The sequence below is a fragment of the Osmia lignaria genome, chromosome 4 (genome assembly GCF_051020975.1).
Source record: "Osmia lignaria lignaria isolate PbOS001 chromosome 4, iyOsmLign1, whole genome shotgun sequence".
NCBI lineage: Eukaryota > Metazoa > Arthropoda > Insecta > Hymenoptera > Megachilidae > Osmia > Osmia lignaria.
Window position 1 is genome coordinate 10,654,142 of NC_135035.1, and position 17,364 is coordinate 10,671,505.

The 17,364-nt window shown below is 32.6% G+C and overlaps 3 protein-coding genes across 10 annotated transcripts; 1 reads left to right on the forward strand and 2 right to left on the reverse strand.

Moving 5' to 3' along the window:
- Window positions 1-75: 75 nt before the first annotated feature.
- LOC117603419 (uncharacterized) lies at window positions 76-1,899 on the reverse strand. The gene is made up of 4 exons (XM_034322576.2): window positions 1,448-1,899; window positions 1,003-1,365; window positions 626-929; window positions 76-549 (listed from the first exon to the last, which is right to left on the reverse strand). The coding sequence occupies exons 1-4, from the start codon at window positions 1,580-1,582 to the stop codon at window positions 290-292; spliced, it is 1,062 nt and encodes a 353-aa protein (XP_034178467.1). The 5' UTR covers window positions 1,583-1,899; the 3' UTR covers window positions 76-289.
- A 670-nt stretch (window positions 1,900-2,569) lies between these two features.
- Iml1 (GATOR complex protein Iml1) lies at window positions 2,570-13,249 on the forward strand. 8 transcript variants are annotated; one of them, XM_034322559.2, is made up of 25 exons: window positions 2,570-2,860; window positions 2,934-3,318; window positions 3,396-3,458; window positions 3,588-4,059; window positions 4,129-4,325; window positions 4,389-4,672; window positions 4,785-5,005; window positions 5,083-5,295; window positions 5,352-5,498; window positions 5,568-5,714; window positions 6,349-6,357; window positions 7,279-7,496; window positions 7,576-7,781; window positions 7,854-8,028; window positions 8,104-8,304; window positions 8,994-9,089; window positions 9,559-9,632; window positions 10,855-10,962; window positions 11,034-11,241; window positions 11,308-11,416; window positions 11,484-11,714; window positions 11,775-11,935; window positions 12,010-12,178; window positions 12,250-12,566; window positions 12,626-13,249. In XM_034322559.2, the coding sequence occupies exons 2-25, from the start codon at window positions 2,968-2,970 to the stop codon at window positions 12,821-12,823; spliced, it is 4,575 nt and encodes a 1,524-aa protein (XP_034178450.2). In that variant the 5' UTR covers window positions 2,570-2,860; window positions 2,934-2,967; the 3' UTR covers window positions 12,824-13,249. The 8 variants fall into 8 exon arrangements, with proteins under 8 accessions (XP_034178450.2, XP_034178445.2, XP_034178448.2 ...); XM_034322554.2 differs by having other exon boundaries at window positions 2,571-2,860; window positions 3,396-3,521; XM_034322557.2 differs by lacking the exon at window positions 9,559-9,632 and adding an exon at window positions 10,401-10,471 and having other exon boundaries at window positions 2,571-2,860; window positions 3,396-3,521.
- Window positions 8,102-16,654, reverse strand: tum (Rac GTPase activating protein tumbleweed). Its single transcript, XM_034322290.2, has 10 exons — window positions 16,253-16,654; window positions 15,954-16,156; window positions 15,735-15,886; window positions 15,256-15,667; window positions 15,016-15,185; window positions 14,827-14,953; window positions 14,535-14,767; window positions 14,165-14,462; window positions 13,906-14,081; window positions 8,102-13,827 (listed from the first exon to the last, which is right to left on the reverse strand). The coding sequence occupies exons 1-10, from the start codon at window positions 16,335-16,337 to the stop codon at window positions 13,764-13,766; spliced, it is 1,920 nt and encodes a 639-aa protein (XP_034178181.1). The 5' UTR covers window positions 16,338-16,654; the 3' UTR covers window positions 8,102-13,763.
- Window positions 16,655-17,364: the final 710 nt, after the last annotated feature.

Genomic DNA, 17,364 nt, shown 5'->3' on the forward strand with positions numbered 1-17,364 from the left:
AATTGACCAGAAGGAAAAACAGAGCACGCTCGATGCTTTTCGATATTCACGGTCGATTTTTACAATAAAATTGACAACATTGAAAATGTTTATTTTGATAATCATTTAAAAGTAGACAAATTAAATAATAATAAAAAAATAACTTGAATTTCTTACAGATACCACAATGCAGTTTCTTGGTTGAAATCTTTATTTGTTTCTTAACTTATTAATTATACTTATATTAACTTGTGCTTGATCGACGTATCACTTAATTCTTGATTTAAAATAAATCGAGATCTTAGAGAAATTAACGTTCAGTTGATATGCTATTTCTCAAGTTCAACTCGGTCGCATTGTTCTGTCTCGTGATCAGAAGATACTCTTCCGTGATTTCCTCCGGTTGGATTTTATTAAAGTACGTTTCTCGTTCTTGATGAACATAATATGTATCGTCGAAATTGAAATGTAATCCGAGTACGATATTTAGTGCAGAAGCGTCATACGCGTGACAACCGGAATACCGGTACTGTGGTTTCTTGTTAAATCGACAACCTGCTGACTGAGCACCTACAGTAATATTAAAAAATTGCTTATATAATAATTATATTAACACGTTGCATATATCAATAAAATGAATACGTACCAATGGGACAAATACAATCTCTCGTTAGCGCGCATTGTACCCATGGCAACATTATTTTTTCCCTGATTTCTTTAACATTCCTAATTACTAAATGTGATGCTCTTATTAAAGGAAGAAAGAAAAAACTTTCAGCGGAAACGTGAAAATATTCGTACATCTTTGGATGCGTTAAAGAGCTAATTGCATGCCTTGTAGGCCAGGCCAAAATTCCAGATTTTGGTAAAAGGTATTTTGAGATGTCAGATGAATTCAAACGTATATTTGAATCCATATACAATATGTTTCCTAGTGTGTTTAAAGCTGTCTGCAACACACAAAAAGAATATCCAAGTTATATCAATTGTGTTAAAATATTACACATTTCTAATGGTACCTACCTGAATAACTAGAGGTCTATAAACATGCAGTCTATCATCTTCAACATGAGTTGGAAATGGACTTATGTCAAAATGAATCACATTACATTTTGTAGAATTACAAGCTGCTCTAATATTTTGCAAAGAATCATCATTCAATCCAACACTATAAATGATAATACTATTATTTGGCAAAAAATGACTGACATTTCTCACAAAGCCATAAATATTTTGTTCATTTCCAGGCCTTATAAGAGAGACAACAGTCACATTTTGAGATTTATAACTAAAAGGTGTTGTGCTAGTTTGTCCATCCAGCCCAAGCATTGCAAGATACTTAGAGTCTGTTACCAACCTCTTCTCCTCGACATCTTTCAAGTTCTCCTACAAAAACACCCAGAACCAATTATGTCCATGTATATTAAGTATAAAATAAAATGAAATACAGTGTTATAAATACATTTACCTGGAAGTTCCGTAATTGCTTGTGTGTCTCTGTAACCAGAGTTTGAATGGAAGGTCGTTGATTACTGAAAGCAATAAAAGTGATGCTGCTCCCTGCTATGCAGATAAGCAACAATAGCAGACCTTTGGTACGCATCTCTCATCATTTGATCAGATGGTTGTTTAATTTTTAAATGATAATTATGTTGATACGTTACGTTAGAAACATCACACGTAGGTTATACATTATTTGTGACATGACTAATCGTTATAACTCGGATAACATTTTAAGTAGAATGTATATTGCTAATATATAATGTCGAGGAAATACATTGATTATCTGATCAATGATTCAGTTTCATGAGAAATAATGCTTAAAATCTATATAATAATAGATTAGATTAAACTTTTCTTTTTTCTTTGATAACAAAACACTGTCAGAGCTCTAGCAGACGCCGCATTTCTAGAAACTTTTGATCGGTTGGTAGGAATATGATAAAAAATAACTATGGCATCACTGCATTTGCAAGTCCCAAGAAAATTTGAAACTTATATAAATAAAATGATTTCCTGTAAACCTCTCTAATTTTATTTAAATATATCGTTAATGTATTGAATTTGTTTTGTATATGATGCATTTTTTGGAATATAGCGAACAAGATCTTAAGGGCACAGACTCCTTCGAGGCCTCCTCCGAATCGTTGTAAGCGCCATTGGAAAGAATAGGGCAATAGTTTTGTGTAACTTAGGCTTTCTCTAGTTATGGAGAACTGTAGATGAAAATATGTTCATCATTTGCTTTATTTGTCCACATTTTATCTTTAAAGATAGAAGGCTGCAAATTAAGCTTTCCTGGCTCTACTCGTCTCTCCCTGTCTCTCCAAGGCTTTATCTGTCCCTCCTCGTCTTTCCATAAGTTTTCCCAAGATCGGAAGCAAATCGAAAAATCTCTTTGCACCAAAATATACTTTGATACATGATTAAATTGGTCCTTAAACCCATTCATCCTTTTTCGTTTCTATACGATTATCATTTAACAATAAAATATGCAGTTGATACATAGGAGAATGCCAAATGATATTGATCGTATAAGAGAAGCACACGGCTAGTAACATTCCTCTGTATAAAACAAATGCGTGTTACCAAAATTCTGTAGAATAAAGTATATTGAAAATCTTGTTGAGTTTTATGTTAATTTTTATCCCTCTAGTGTAGTGTTAACACTTCCTTTAAAGACTACATAAGAAATAAATAAATTTTATATAATATCAACGCAAAATTTAGTTCATATACAAAAAAAACAAAGTAGGACCTTATGTTTGTAAATTATTACTTTTTAATAATACATCATTGACAGTACATATAGATGATTTATTTGCATAACAATTGTTTTGCATACCTTGAAGGAATATTTTATATTGAGTGAAGATTAATAGTAAGTTACTTGCTTCATTTAATGCATGTAAAATGCTTGGGTAATTTCAATTAACTTACATCATTCATTACAGTTAAGTTTACTATCCAAAGAGTAATGGGTTAAAAATGAAGCTTTACAAGTTAATAGTACATCAAAAGACCTTTAGTGAAGAAGATTTAATAATTAATCCAAAAGATCATCCTGGAATAAAGACTGGAGATGTTGTTGAAATTTATCAGCCAGAAGTTGAATTTAGCCGGCTTCTTCTTCAAGTCACCTCCTTCAAAGAAGATTTACAAGGACGTGAAACAATTAGTGTAGAAAATAATGTAGCAACAATGTTTCAACTGAGAACATTTGGAGATGTTTATATGAATGTTGTAAATCCAGATGATGTAGCCTTGGATTCTGTTGAACTTACCTTCAAAGATCAATATCTAGGCCGTAGTGAAATGTGGAGACTCAAAAACAGCTTGGTACAATATATTTATTTCCACATGTATACTAAACTATTATAATATTATAATTTTATAATTTATTATTTTTTTACCAGGTTAACACTTGTGTATATATGAACAAAAAGATTGAATTTTGTGGAGGCTGCATAAGATGTCAGGTATATGAAATGTGGTCACAGGGTGATAGAGTTGCTTGTGGTGTTATAACCAATGATACTAAGGTTTACATTTAAACATAACATGAAAATACAGATATAGAACATTTTTTTAAAGAACATAACTTTCAGGTTGTATTTCGTTCTTCAACTAGCATGGTCTACCTTTTTATTCAAATGAGTTCTGAAATGTGGGATTTTGACATTCATGGTGATTTATATTTTGAAAAAGCTGTTAATGGATTTTTAGCTGACTTGTTTCAAAAATGGAAAAAGAATGGCAGCAATCATGAAGTAACAATAGTTCTATTCTCAAGGACATTTTATAATGCCATCAATTTGGAAGAATTTCCAAACCATATGCGCGAATGTTTACAACATGATTATAGGGGAAGATTTTATGAAGATTTCTATAGAGTAGTTGTACAAAATGAAAGATTTGAAGATTGGAGTAATGTGTTGGTACAGTTAAGAAAACTATTCACAGACTATCAAAAGATTGTATTAGAATATCATCAAAAACCGGGCGTTACTATACCAAAAGCAGTGAATTCAACAGCTGCACAAGGCAATTTTTTAGAAGTTTTAAACATGTCCTTAAATGGTAATAGTTGTTCACATACACTTAAATACGCGGTAAAATATATCTTTCTTAATAAATGCTTTGTTACAGTGTTTGAGAAACATTATTTAGATCGTAGTTTTGATAGAACTGGTCAATTATCAGTAGTAATTACACCTGGTGTAGGTGTATTTGAAGTTGACAGAGAACTAACAAATGTTACAAAACAAAGAATTATTGATAATGGTGTTGGTAGTGATTTAGTGTGTGTTGGAGAACAGCCATTACATGCAGTTCCTTTATTAAAGGTATTAAACAATAACGTAATAATTTCATATATATATACTTTAATATTTATTACACGATTTCAGTTTCATAATAAGGATACATCCATCAATGCACCTGATGATTATAGTATGCCACATTGGATAAACCTTAGCTTTTATTCAACAAACAAAAAAATTCCTTATTCAACATTTATACCTCGTATAAAACTTCCGCAAAGGGTATCAAAACAACCAGTGGAAAACGGCAAATTACAATGTAAAAATAAACTATTACAAGAAGATCCAAGAGAATGTCTGCACAATACCCTATTTGACTATGATGCATATGATGCACAAGTTTTTCAATTACCTTCAGTTCATACCTCGAGGTAAATTTGTTTTTAAATACAGTAATGCTCAAATGTGTGGTGCAGAGTCATCTCTCTATACTATTACTAAGAACTTAAAACTAAAACTTTGAACTTCGAAATTTTATGTAAGTAGTTTGCAACGGGTTACAACAAGAACCAAAAAGACGAGTGTTGCAAGTATGGAGACACACAATACCGTGCATATGTTAAAACTAAAGAGAAAAATGTCAGATCCTGACATTCATCATCCACCGCCTGAATCACATTCACCTCCAACTACAACAAGGAGTGCGGCAATCTCAATACCTCACAGAACAGATAATATCAGTGAATCTAATGGAGAAATTAATGGCATGTATTTAAAGGATATTTATCAATCACATATGTAATTCGTAGATGATAAATCTGAAGAAATTTTTATTAAGCAGAATCAAGGACGTCGGTGAAAAGTGATTTAACAGATTCTGAAATATCTCCACCATTCAGGCCAGTTGTTGGGAGTGCCGGAAGTCCAACAAATACAATATCACAACCAACAAGTATTAGACCTAGTAGAGCACTTATCAATCCTTTTGATCCGTCTCATGTTACAATTAAACTGACTAGTAACAGACGAAGATGGACACATATTTTCCCTAAAGGTACATATTAAAAAAAATATGTGAGTTGTTATAATTCAATTCAATTAACATTACAGGACCAACAGGTGTGCTTATACAGCAACATCATTATCAGGCTGTACCAACACAAATGTGTGCAGGTTCACAATCCGATGCCACTTCCACTTTAAGCGGATCTCCCTTGGAACATAATGATATCTCTAATTCAAATCACTTTCAAGATCGTTAGTATTTCATATGAAGTATATATGCTATATGGTACCATAGTACAGCCAAAATTATATTTTTCATAGACACAAAAGGTAAACCCCAGAGGTTAAATCTTTCATTATCGAGCGGTGATAAGAGCGGACATCCAATATCTTCTACCGGGAATAAGTCATTGACATTATTATGGGGTGCTACTGGTGAACAAGAATGGACACCAGCACTTACAACAGGTTTGCATACGTTTTGATAAGGACATTAAAGGGAACTACTTAACTACTGGCAAATAATATTTTATAACATATTGAAATAACAGTATTAGTCACATTGTTTTCACAAATGATTACAAAATGAGTTTACAGTTTGAAGAAAATATTTTAATTAAGTAAATAACCATTTTTACGATACCAAAATATTAACTGCATATTATATATAAAACATAATGCTTCTTGGCTGTTCTAAGGAAACAGTAAAAGCATTGATGATATGTAGGTGTAGTATTGTAAATTATTGGATTAATATGAATTCATGTGAAAAAAACTTTCACTCATACCAAGAAGGATTAATGAATTTAATTTTAATATATATATATATTTTTAAAGAATGAAAATAGCTGGTGTACGCTCAAAAGAAAAATACTGTTTTCCATGTAGATTGAATGAAAGTTTGATACACAATCACACAGTCATCATGCATAAGGAATATTTTCATTCTTGGACATACTCATATTTATTTTTGAAATTCATTGATCATTTAAATGAATAATATTATTACATTTATTTCCATGCTATGGTACGTCTTATTGGGATGCAACGCTGGACGCATTGACGCGTGTGTGATGTACAACTATGATGTCACATTAAACAGCAATCATAGGTTAGCGCTATACGTTATTGGGGGTTGATTCGGTTATGGTATACATTTACTTATAAAGCATTAAATTTAGAATAATTTTTGTTCTTCATAGTTCTACCTTTATGATTCTTCAGTGCATGTAAATTCTCTGTTGCAAATTAGTAATTCTAATTTCAATATAATTCCTTCAGACCTATTCAATCTTTTAAATATGTATTCATTAGTATTATACACCTACATAAAGACTTATTATATTCTGTTTTCATCTCTTGTATGGAAAGTTTACATTCTAATGTAATTTATTTTTGTTTCAAATGATTTCATATACACTATAGTTAACTTTTTGTAATTCACAAATTCTTCAAACATTTTCTCATCTGCTTTGTATTCTTTTTCACTTTATCACTTCACTTTAATCGGCGCATTTTCTTGCACTGTTAGCAAGAAATGGTATGTATTAGTATTTGGTAGAATCTGTTACTAATGTATAGCAACATAATACTGTGAGAGCTTGATAATAGTTACTTTTTTTGTAATTCTATCTGACATTGCAACATAATTTATTTTGCACCAACAAATATCTAGATACATACATATTTATTCAACATTACTCTTGTAAGTTATATCGCATGTTTAAATATCTAATCATACTCATTTTGGACTTCATACACTAGAAACACATACCATAACACTTGCTTCTTCAACTGGGGTACATGTACAGACTATGCAATACATATTTTCATTATTGAAATAATTTTATAAAAACTTCTTTCATATAGCATATTTATGTATTTTTGTATTAACTGCTATAAATACTTAGATTTAGTATTTATGTAGTAACAAAATTAATATTATACATTAAATAGATTATTTGTTCTTTACTTTTAGTCATTTTTAATGTATAGAATGCTTTTCACGGATATTTTATATCGTATTTTTTAGGCGTAGATTGGAAGTCGTTGACAATTCCAGCATGTTTGCCCATTACCACAGATTACTTCCCAGATAAAAGAAGTCTGCAGAACGATTATGTTGTATCAGATTATAATCTTCTACCTGATGATGTTAACACAGATTTCGCACAACAACGAGCGATATATAAAAAGCCTTTAACAACTGCGGAAGTGTTTAAAGAGCTTGTGTCGCAACGATTAGCACAGGTATTACATCAGAGGAAAATTAATCATAAAAATGATTGATAATTCTTTCATATAAATAATTGGTATCTTTTTCATTAAGGGTTTTCAATTAATTATCTTGCCGCAAAATAATAAAAATCAAAGCAATACACCAGGTAGTAATGCTATCCCAGCAATAAGTTCTGTTATGCGGGGGCGGCAAATAGAATCAGAACCCAAAGAGGAATATTTGTTAAGCATTGGTAGGATATTTCATAAAATATCTTTGTTTGACAATTGTATAACGGTTACTAGATATCGTCCAAGGTAAATAATTATAATACGTACTATTGCATTATAAGTCAAACAAAAAATATTGGTAATGTGTAATTTTCATAGGCATCCTTATCCTCCATTCAATATTCATTATCTGTACCGATTTCATGCACCCCATCATGACACGTATGAAGTTTCTTGGGTATCTTTTACAACGGAAAAACTTGAAAATTATAATTGGAATTATTTAGATCATTACATTTGCACTAGAGGTCATACTGATTTTTTTTTAGTAGAGGTAAGATTTAAAATGAAGAAATATATATAATGTTTGCGCAATCGTAATTTGTTAGTTACGATGCAATTTTTGTAGGCACTTAAATATTGGAGATTTCGAGTTTTTCTACTACCCTTACATAATTCAGCAACTCGAAAATTTTTAGAGGGATCATCGAGATGTGACATATACACACCTCTCACTACTTCCGAACAAGTTTCCTTTATGGACGGGTTTCTGCGTTTCATCGAATTATGGCCAAATAAAATACGACGTCCGAATCCAAACAAAAATTGGGTAATTTTTTATTTATAACAATTTTACAAATACAATATTAACTGATTTGTCTATTTATCAATGGCTATAAGATAGAGAAGTTTTATCTAGGTTGAAAGATGAGGAAAGATAACTTTCTTTCAAACAGACTCGTGTATATATACGAGGAATTTAATATTATATTTTTTGTTTAACCCAAATTTTAAACCACTTTAGTTTAACAATTTAGTTTGTATTATATTATGCTGTATTATTGCACTGTAGAATTGGATGTCGCATGCCTCCTGATGTACAATGCCTTAAATAATGCAATTTATTTTTATGCTTTCGTTAGTTTTGAAAATTTATTATTATTTCATTTAATATCAGAAATTGTACATTTTTTTAATTTACGTTATGCAACATTTTGTATACAGTGTCACTGCAATATTTAGTGTTGTGTGGTACCTTACAACATAACAATAACACGAGGGCTAGTTTCAATTGAAAAGAGCACGATTTGTCCGTAAGCTTCTTTGATATAATATTTTTTAAATGGCAATATTATGTAAGGACTAATTTTTCTTACAATAACATATTGTATAAAGTCAGTGGATCGCCAATACCGGCAGTACACACACACATATACACACGGTTAAATAAAATATACACGTTTAATTATAGGGAGAAATTAGATTAGTTAGAGGGGTATTTAGCATGATATGTTTCAGAATCCTTCAACTCTAGGTGGTGTTCCTCAGAGAGATTCCGCCTCTCACTTGACCAGACGCAGGCACAGCACGAGCCTGATTTTCCTCACTAACCAGGTATATCCTCGCATCCTGTAGCCTCGATACGCTGATCCAGATGTTAATGAAATCATTATCATGTTTAGCCCTCACTCTTGTCTTCTTTATAATTAGGAACAACTTCGAAGTCTTGATATTTTTCTGCCTTCACGTATATACAGTATTTAATTCGTCACTTTTCAGTAATATGTATTAGACTTTTAATTACGTAGAATGTTCAGACAGCTTGTACAACATATTACACAATGAATGCAGCCATGCTTAACATTTGCCTTGAATGCGCACATGACTTAGCAAGCTTCCATATAATGCTGACCACCGACATTTGATTTATTCCTTATTTCTTTTCATAATGTAATAACGCTCTCTAAATATTATGTTAATAATGATGCCATTACAGTCAAACAAACCAGAGATATACTTCTTCATGATCATCAGCTTATTCGTTACATTTACAGTTACCCATACTCTTCATCATGCTTTTCAGACCAGTCTAGTTGGCAGTTCTCCCTTCAGGGAGAGACTTGGAAGCAATCGCCTACCAGAGAAACCAAGACCAAGGTTTGAACAAGCTTAGATTGATGATTTCAGCATTGTTGCCTTTTGCAAATGTAATGGTATAGCTTGCAGCCTATTCATTTTGTGATGGCAGGTCATTGAAATTTGATATTTGATGGTTTCTTACTTTATTTCTTGCTTTCTGCTATGTGTGTTTTATTATTAATGCATAATTATTTATAACTAAATATACTACAAACATATTCATTCTTCTAACATAGCTTTGCAGAAATTATGACAGTTAATTATTATTTAATATCTATATAATAATGGAATTGAATAAATTAAAATTATACACATAATTTCTGACAAACTGCAAATCTGCATGTTTTATGAGAACACAATACAACAATTACAACTCTTTACACACATGCTTCGTGTAATGTTTATGTTGCATCAAGAAGGGCTTAATTTGAAAATTTCAAATATGTTTGAAATTATTACATGCTTCAACTCTGGTGACGAATATGAAGGTACTTCCTAATGCATCCTATTTCTGGAAAGGGTGTGTTCATAAAGTAAAAGAAAATTGTACACATATTGAGAGTATCTTTGTACATATACAGGCTATTCTATACTTTTCAGCTGCTTTCATTTAGTTTTCATCATTTAGTAAATGTAAAATACAGAGTACTCGTATCATTTTGCTGTATGCTTAAGAAAATGGTGTTGTAGCAAATTGCTAAGTATTTAATTATACATTTGTACGAATGCTCTGTATAATAGAAAATATTGGTAGTGAGTGAGGGAGTGACGGGGTTCTCTGTACAGGAGAGGCATGTAGTGAATACCGCTGCGACTGCCCGCACGTGCCTCGACACTCCTCGCCACGTGCCAAACAGGTTGGTTTTACTCTTTTAAATTTTTTCAATTCAGCAATAAGCTTAAATACTCGTTATCACTGATAAAATATGTATGTACATGTTAGGATTCAAGTGTTGAAGCAATCAGTACTGATCCATAACAGCTTTAAGTTAGAAGGTTTTATGGACAATTTTTTAATTTTCATTATGATGTACATACATATAAATTCAAGATATAACTTTATTGATTGTTTGAAATCAATGCAAACGGTATTGCGCATATGCAAATAAGTTTTGTGGCTTTTCGTATTGCAATCTTAGATATTCCTTAATCTTCTATTCGCTACGTGTTTCTTCGCTATGCATCATTTTAGCAGCTTGAACAAAATATAATCATTTCGTTTCATCCCTGTTTTTGTCAGGTCAGGTTCTAAGGTGATGGATAGAGGTAGAGTCTCACCAGCGAGTGAAGCTGTCCTACCCCTTTCACTCGAGCAACAACAAGATCATTTTGACTCTAATGAAGACAGGTAAATTGAATCTCCAGTTGCATTTAGTTGTTTAAACGAACCCTGGACTAACGTTTAAACTTCATTGGCAGTGCAAATATGGAACTGACAAAATTGAAGAACACCGCGCCAAATACTGAAATTCTAGAGGCAATGAAACATTCGCAAACTGGTGTAGGATTTCTCACACACCACCCATCTCTACCGAGTCAAACATTTGTTAGCGCTGACGCGGTACAATGGTTAAATAATCACATAGAGGGAGGAGTAACGGTAGAAGGTGCTATTAACATCATGAATGTAAGAATAATTTTTCGGTATATTAGAAAATGATTGATCCCACTGTAATAACATACTTTCATTCAGGGCATGATACAAGACAAATTAATATGCCATGCATCCGGTGATTTTTCCAAACCGTTTATTTTAGGATTTTACTTGTATCACATAGTACAAGATAAAGAAAACCAAAGAGGTAAGATGAAATGGTTCCCATTAAGTAACATGTATCAATTTGTAATTCACTTTTGGATCATCTTTAGGAGATTACTTTTCGCCTTTGGGTGATTTGCAAAGTTTCGAAAACGAGTGGGTGGAGGTCGAAATTAAAGCGCCAAAAGGGTGGTGTGAGCCTACTTCCCCAGGAACACTTCCATCAGTAACATCTCCGATGACTATACCTAGCTGCGATACCGTTGACGAATCAAATGTACCATCATTTCTCAAGGATGATTTAGACTTACTAAGTTTCGAGGATGACAGAGATTGGCAAAGTAATTAAATATTTTCTGAAAATTGTTTCTAACTCTATATAAGAATTACTTATTTTTTAGTTCCATCATATAAGCATACTCATTTAGACATTGACATAAATAATAGAAGCGATAGAATTGAATGGGGTCATTTAAGGTATCAGTCTATATACAAAGTGGATCATTCGTATGAACTTGTGGTACAATGGGTAGCATCGTCTGGTAGCATAGTTGCTGATCTCGTAAGTACCATTACTTTCTTAGGGTGTTTCAAGATGATAAATTATTTTTGAAACCTCGGTTTTATTTTGAAAAGATATTTGTGTGGCAACGTAAAGCCCAAATGTGTGGAATTCAAATGGTACCTATCCCTAGTGATCTGTTAGCACTACCGTTCACTTTGAAAAGTGATCCTTTAAGGGGGCCTATTTTTATACCACTAAACACGGAGTGTCTTTTGGAAAACAAACAACATGTCTTTGAAGGTTTAACATTAATCTAACATTAATCAAAGTTTTAATTTTCTAAGACTCTAAGTGTCTGTGATAACTTACAGAATTTCAAGAAGACACGCACGCACAAAGACTTTACCTACTTCAAGAAGCAATTGTACAAAGATTTGGCTTTGTTCCTTGCTTGATAGAAAGTACAGAGAACGACCATCAGTATGTTCATATGACTGGCAATGCATTTATACTGATTCCTTCTACATCAAATACAAAATCACGTCCACGAACTGCTACAAATATTGTAAGACGAAATACAGGACAGAAAGGATATCCGATTCATTCTGAACAGCCTAGTCCCCATGAAGCTTATATTACAAGGCACGTCAGTGGGAAAAATAAAGATGATTACAGTAAGGATAAAAGGGTAAGTATCTGTGATTGATTTCAGAAAGTAGTTGGGTAAATAATTTTTGTTTCGTTTAGATTGGATTTCTTTGGTCATGGAATCATATGGTTAGTCGAAAATGGAAATCGTCATCTACCTTAGCCGGTGACGAATTATTTCAGAAGAAACTCATTCAGGATTTTAGACACTTTTGTTCAAACGGGGATAATAGACTGAGACAGTTTTGGGAATCTTGTTGGGAAATAAAAGAAAAATCCTGCACAAAAACATCATAAGGTATCAGAATAAAAAATATCATAATATATAGCGTATTGTTTTATAAGCTTGTAGTTTAATTACCACAATCACGAAATTTAATTTCGCCATAATTAAAAAATTAGTACCTCGTTTTTTACGGTTAAAGAATCATTTTAAATGTAATATGTACTTGTGATACGATTATTATTATGATAACGAAAGTATGTACAAATTAAAAATATTTTCTAATGCTTGAAAGATATGATGTAAATGGATTTAAAAAGCAATGTTTGTAATATATATTTCGAGTTTACTTAGTTTGCATAAGACGTATATTGTTTTTACGAAACTAGAAATAATAAATTTATAATTTTTGTTACGAATACGTGTATTTATAAATTTACGATAAAAAAGAAGGAATGAAGTTATATTAAAGAAGGTTTGCTGATTAATCTAAAAAAAAATCTTAAACATGTTTCAAACGAAAAATATTGACAAATTTTTGCACACATAAATATGCAATGTCAACTTCTATATTTGATGTCACGAGAGTCCATAACTAACAATAAGACGCTCAGGTTGGAAGATGGTGGGGGAACGCAGCGAGCTCTCCGCCAATCGCTTTTCACTTCCTCTGGAAGTATCGCCAATCAGAGCGACAATGCGCAGAAAAGAACGAAAACTGGTCTTTTCACAGTTATGGACTCTCGTGACATCAGGTATAAATATATAATTATATTTTAATTTCAAAATAGAAAAATATTGAGATTCTATTATCATAATTTGTTTATTATTTAATATATTATTCAGATTTTAATTCTTTTAATTTCTAATATTGTACTTTTAATAACCTAACAGTATCTTATGTTCGACGTTATGCAACAGAATATGGAAACATTATGCTGAGTATTGAAAAGAATGAGTAGAAAATGATTTATATCTTAAAGTAACTGTAACTTAATTACATACCTATCTTCTTTAGAAACCTATTCTAGAAGGAGGTGTAGCAAAATATTTTTTGTTTTTCCTCATGAACGTTCGACTATAACAAACAAAAAATTAAATCGATATATTTAGTGTAATCGATACTTAATATTAAGAATAGTAGTAAAATAGGAACCTAGAAGCAAGTGGAGTGTTAAAGAAGCCACGGGAAGTGCTACGCTTAAGTAAAGATTCCGTGGATGGCGTGTGCCTTAGTTCTCCAGTTCTATGGGTACCGATACCATTTAAGTTTTCGGGGTTAACAAAATTTGCCCAGTAATCCGAAGGAATTTTCAATAAACTTTCCACTATCTGTAAAAAGATAAAAATTTAATACATTAAGAACCATTTGGCAAGAAACAGCCCAAATAAACCCTTTGTATTATAATACTTACAGCAGCTTGGTTCTTTGTCTCGGTAAGCAAAGAAGTGGGCGATGGTTCTTGACAACTATAACCCACCAAAGTAGGACCAAAAACTTTAGCCAAATTACTAATAGGCATTTTACATTCGGGACTACTTGACACTCTTTGTAAATGTAATATTAGAAAAGCAAGTGTATCTCTATTGGGTTGGGGCAATTCTGAAATTGCTTGATACAAAGCAGCATCTGCATCTTGTTTATCCTGAATTGTAGCGGCGCGAACAAAATCAGCCCATAATCCCACGGTAATTAATGGCTCCCGTAATGATCTAAACATAGTAAAAATGTCAAAGGAAATTATCCCTTTTTAATTCCAAAAAAATACCCAGGGACAAACATACCTGAGGAAGTCTTTGAGAGTAGAACATATGGTTGGTATGTCAACATCAGAAAGATTAGGAGCTCCTTTACCTTTAAGAAACTTTTCTTTCAAACATTTCACTTCAGTTGATCCACCATTTACCCTGTATAATCCTTGCTCACTCATTCCTCTCAATTCCACTTCATTGATACAATGAACAACTAATGATGGAACCATTGGCGGGATCATAGGTGTATAATCCGCTATAGTTCCCTAAGAACATGCATTGTGATAAATTAGAAATAAAAATGTTTGAAATATAAAACACTTACTGATGTGCCACGTAATGTCGGTGTATTTCCCGTTGGTATACATGGTAATGGTACTAAGTCTTTACATTCTGTGTGAGCAGTAGCTCTGCAGTCTTTACATTTCAGAGCTACTTTTCCAAAACGAATCCTGAAATATTATATATGCAATTGATATCTAATGTAACTAATTACTCGTGTAAATGTTTATACCTTTTATCGCAGGGTGTACAAATTTCCGGTTTGATCACTGTCTTCGCTATAAAACTATGACCTCGAGCAGATTTCGTGTTCAAAGTATATCCTCCTATGTTTGGACTAGGTTTGAAAATTCCTTCTGAATCTGATCCTGAAGTAAGATTGTCAGCTTTTGGTGCAGAGGGCTGTAATATAATTATTTAAAATAAAGCCTATCAAAGAAATGTGTAGCTAAATATCTTGTATAATATTTACCGCAGTATCGATTTGCATTTCATTTGTATTAACTGGTGCCAATTTCGATTTACTACGATCACCGCTTTTACGTCGTTTACGGGCGCTGTGTAAAGGACCTTGGGGATCTGTATTCTCATCTCTAGGTATAGCCTCAATTACTGAGGATGCAGTGATATTGCCTTCTTTGGGCATTACTACTGTAGTTGTAGCCACTATTCTATCAGAAGAATTTAATTCCGCAATCTTTTGTACTGTACTATGACGTTTTCTTGTGGAATATTCACCACTAGGTCTATGTTCTTTCCATTCACGTTTTTTCTGATGTTGCTGAATAATTACACTAGTATCTAAGTCATCTTCTGACTTTGAAAAGCAACTTAGGTCACTTAAAATAGAGCCAGTGGAGTCCAGCTCCGCTATGGTATTTAATCTGAAATGATTATTAATTGAGATTCTCTTGAATAATTAAAAAACTTCATTTAAGAAAAGAAGCTCACTTGTCATTTTGTAAATCTTTAATGTGCATGTTACTGTGACGACCATTTAATGTAGTGTTATTTAAAAACTGTAACTTTTCTCTTGTTTCATCATTAAAGTTTTTCCCACCATCATTAAATAAAAGATCTCTGGTCATAGCAATTTGTCTTTCCTATAAATACATAGGCATTGAAAATAAAATCTTGTATGTTCTTTAACTAAAAAGCTGTTACATTTACCAATGCATTTCTTTGTTCCTCAACAGTCCTTCTTTTTCTTTTTTCCTCATCTAAAAGTCTTCTGGCATGACTTAGTTTTCTATCCAGGTCTGCTGCTTCTTGATGAGCTTTCTCTAAGGCTGAATGAAGACGCTGACATTCTTGTATAGATGCTAGCCATTTTTGTCTCATTTCTTCCTGGTTTATTGCAAATTGTAAGAATTCTATAAAAAAAAGACATTATACTTTTAGTATATTGCTGAGGCTGGGTATATTGAATAGGGGCAACATTGCAGGAGGTAAATGAGTAAAGTCCAAACCTTCTTCACATGCTCCGTTTACGAGTACGTCCGTACAACGTACCACTTCATCGTGGCTAGCTAATAATGATAACGAAGCACTCATTTTGGGTGTAATACAGAATCTGTTCGAATGAAAGTTTTAATGTTTATGAAGTACTAAAATCACGTAATAGGTTCACCGCGATTTTCTTCGACTTTCCTTGGGTCTTATTTATTCTACTTGTACCGTTGATAATGTTAATTTTCTGAGCCTTTAGTTACAAACTTAACAATACGGCGTGCGTAATACATTTCTATCGCACGCAATATCGCGCCATAAAGCCGTTGACATCGCACGTTGAGCCCTGAACAAACGCTTTCTTTTTGTGATTCAAACTTAACCAATGAAAGGGACGCGTATCAGTGGCTACAAATTTATAGTTAGAGGTGTTGGAAGCAACTAGCGAAAATAAGGTTTTACGTTACGTCGGTAATTCAGAAAGTTTGGCTCCGACGAGAGACTACGTTTTTTTCCTATCTCTCGTTGATGAGACTATGAACGAAATAAATAGGGTACCATGGCAAAAAAATGATTAATTCTCGAGGTATTTTCAATAAATTACTTTATTTAAGGGATAACAGTTTACCGTTGGGTCGTTTGGGCTCGAAAACTGGAAAATGACCAATTATAGAGACAGCATCATGCACATATCCTTAGATGGCGCTATCGGTATCATTTTTGCACTACCCCTTAACTTTTAATTAAAAAACATAATAATGCGGCTTTTTCGTACGTTTTTGGTTTTGTTAATTAATTATTAAATAATAATTCTACCATCATCCCGGTAAAATGGGGGACGGGGGTACGTCGCTATTGATCTTGGGGAAGCCTGTTATGCCCGATGCTATATAAAAATGGCTTACATTTCTTTTTCTTTTTTTTTTAGAAAATGCATTAATTTTTTTACGGAAATATAGAACTGTGTCCATTGACAAATCTTTTTTGAATTTTCGATCACAAATCTTGTTATTAATTTTAAATTCAAAGTACAGACATGATGTTCGGAAAGGGGGATTGAACTGAAACGTTGAATGCGTGCTGATACGATTTCAAATTCCGCAATCGATTCAAAGTCCAACGATGATACCCA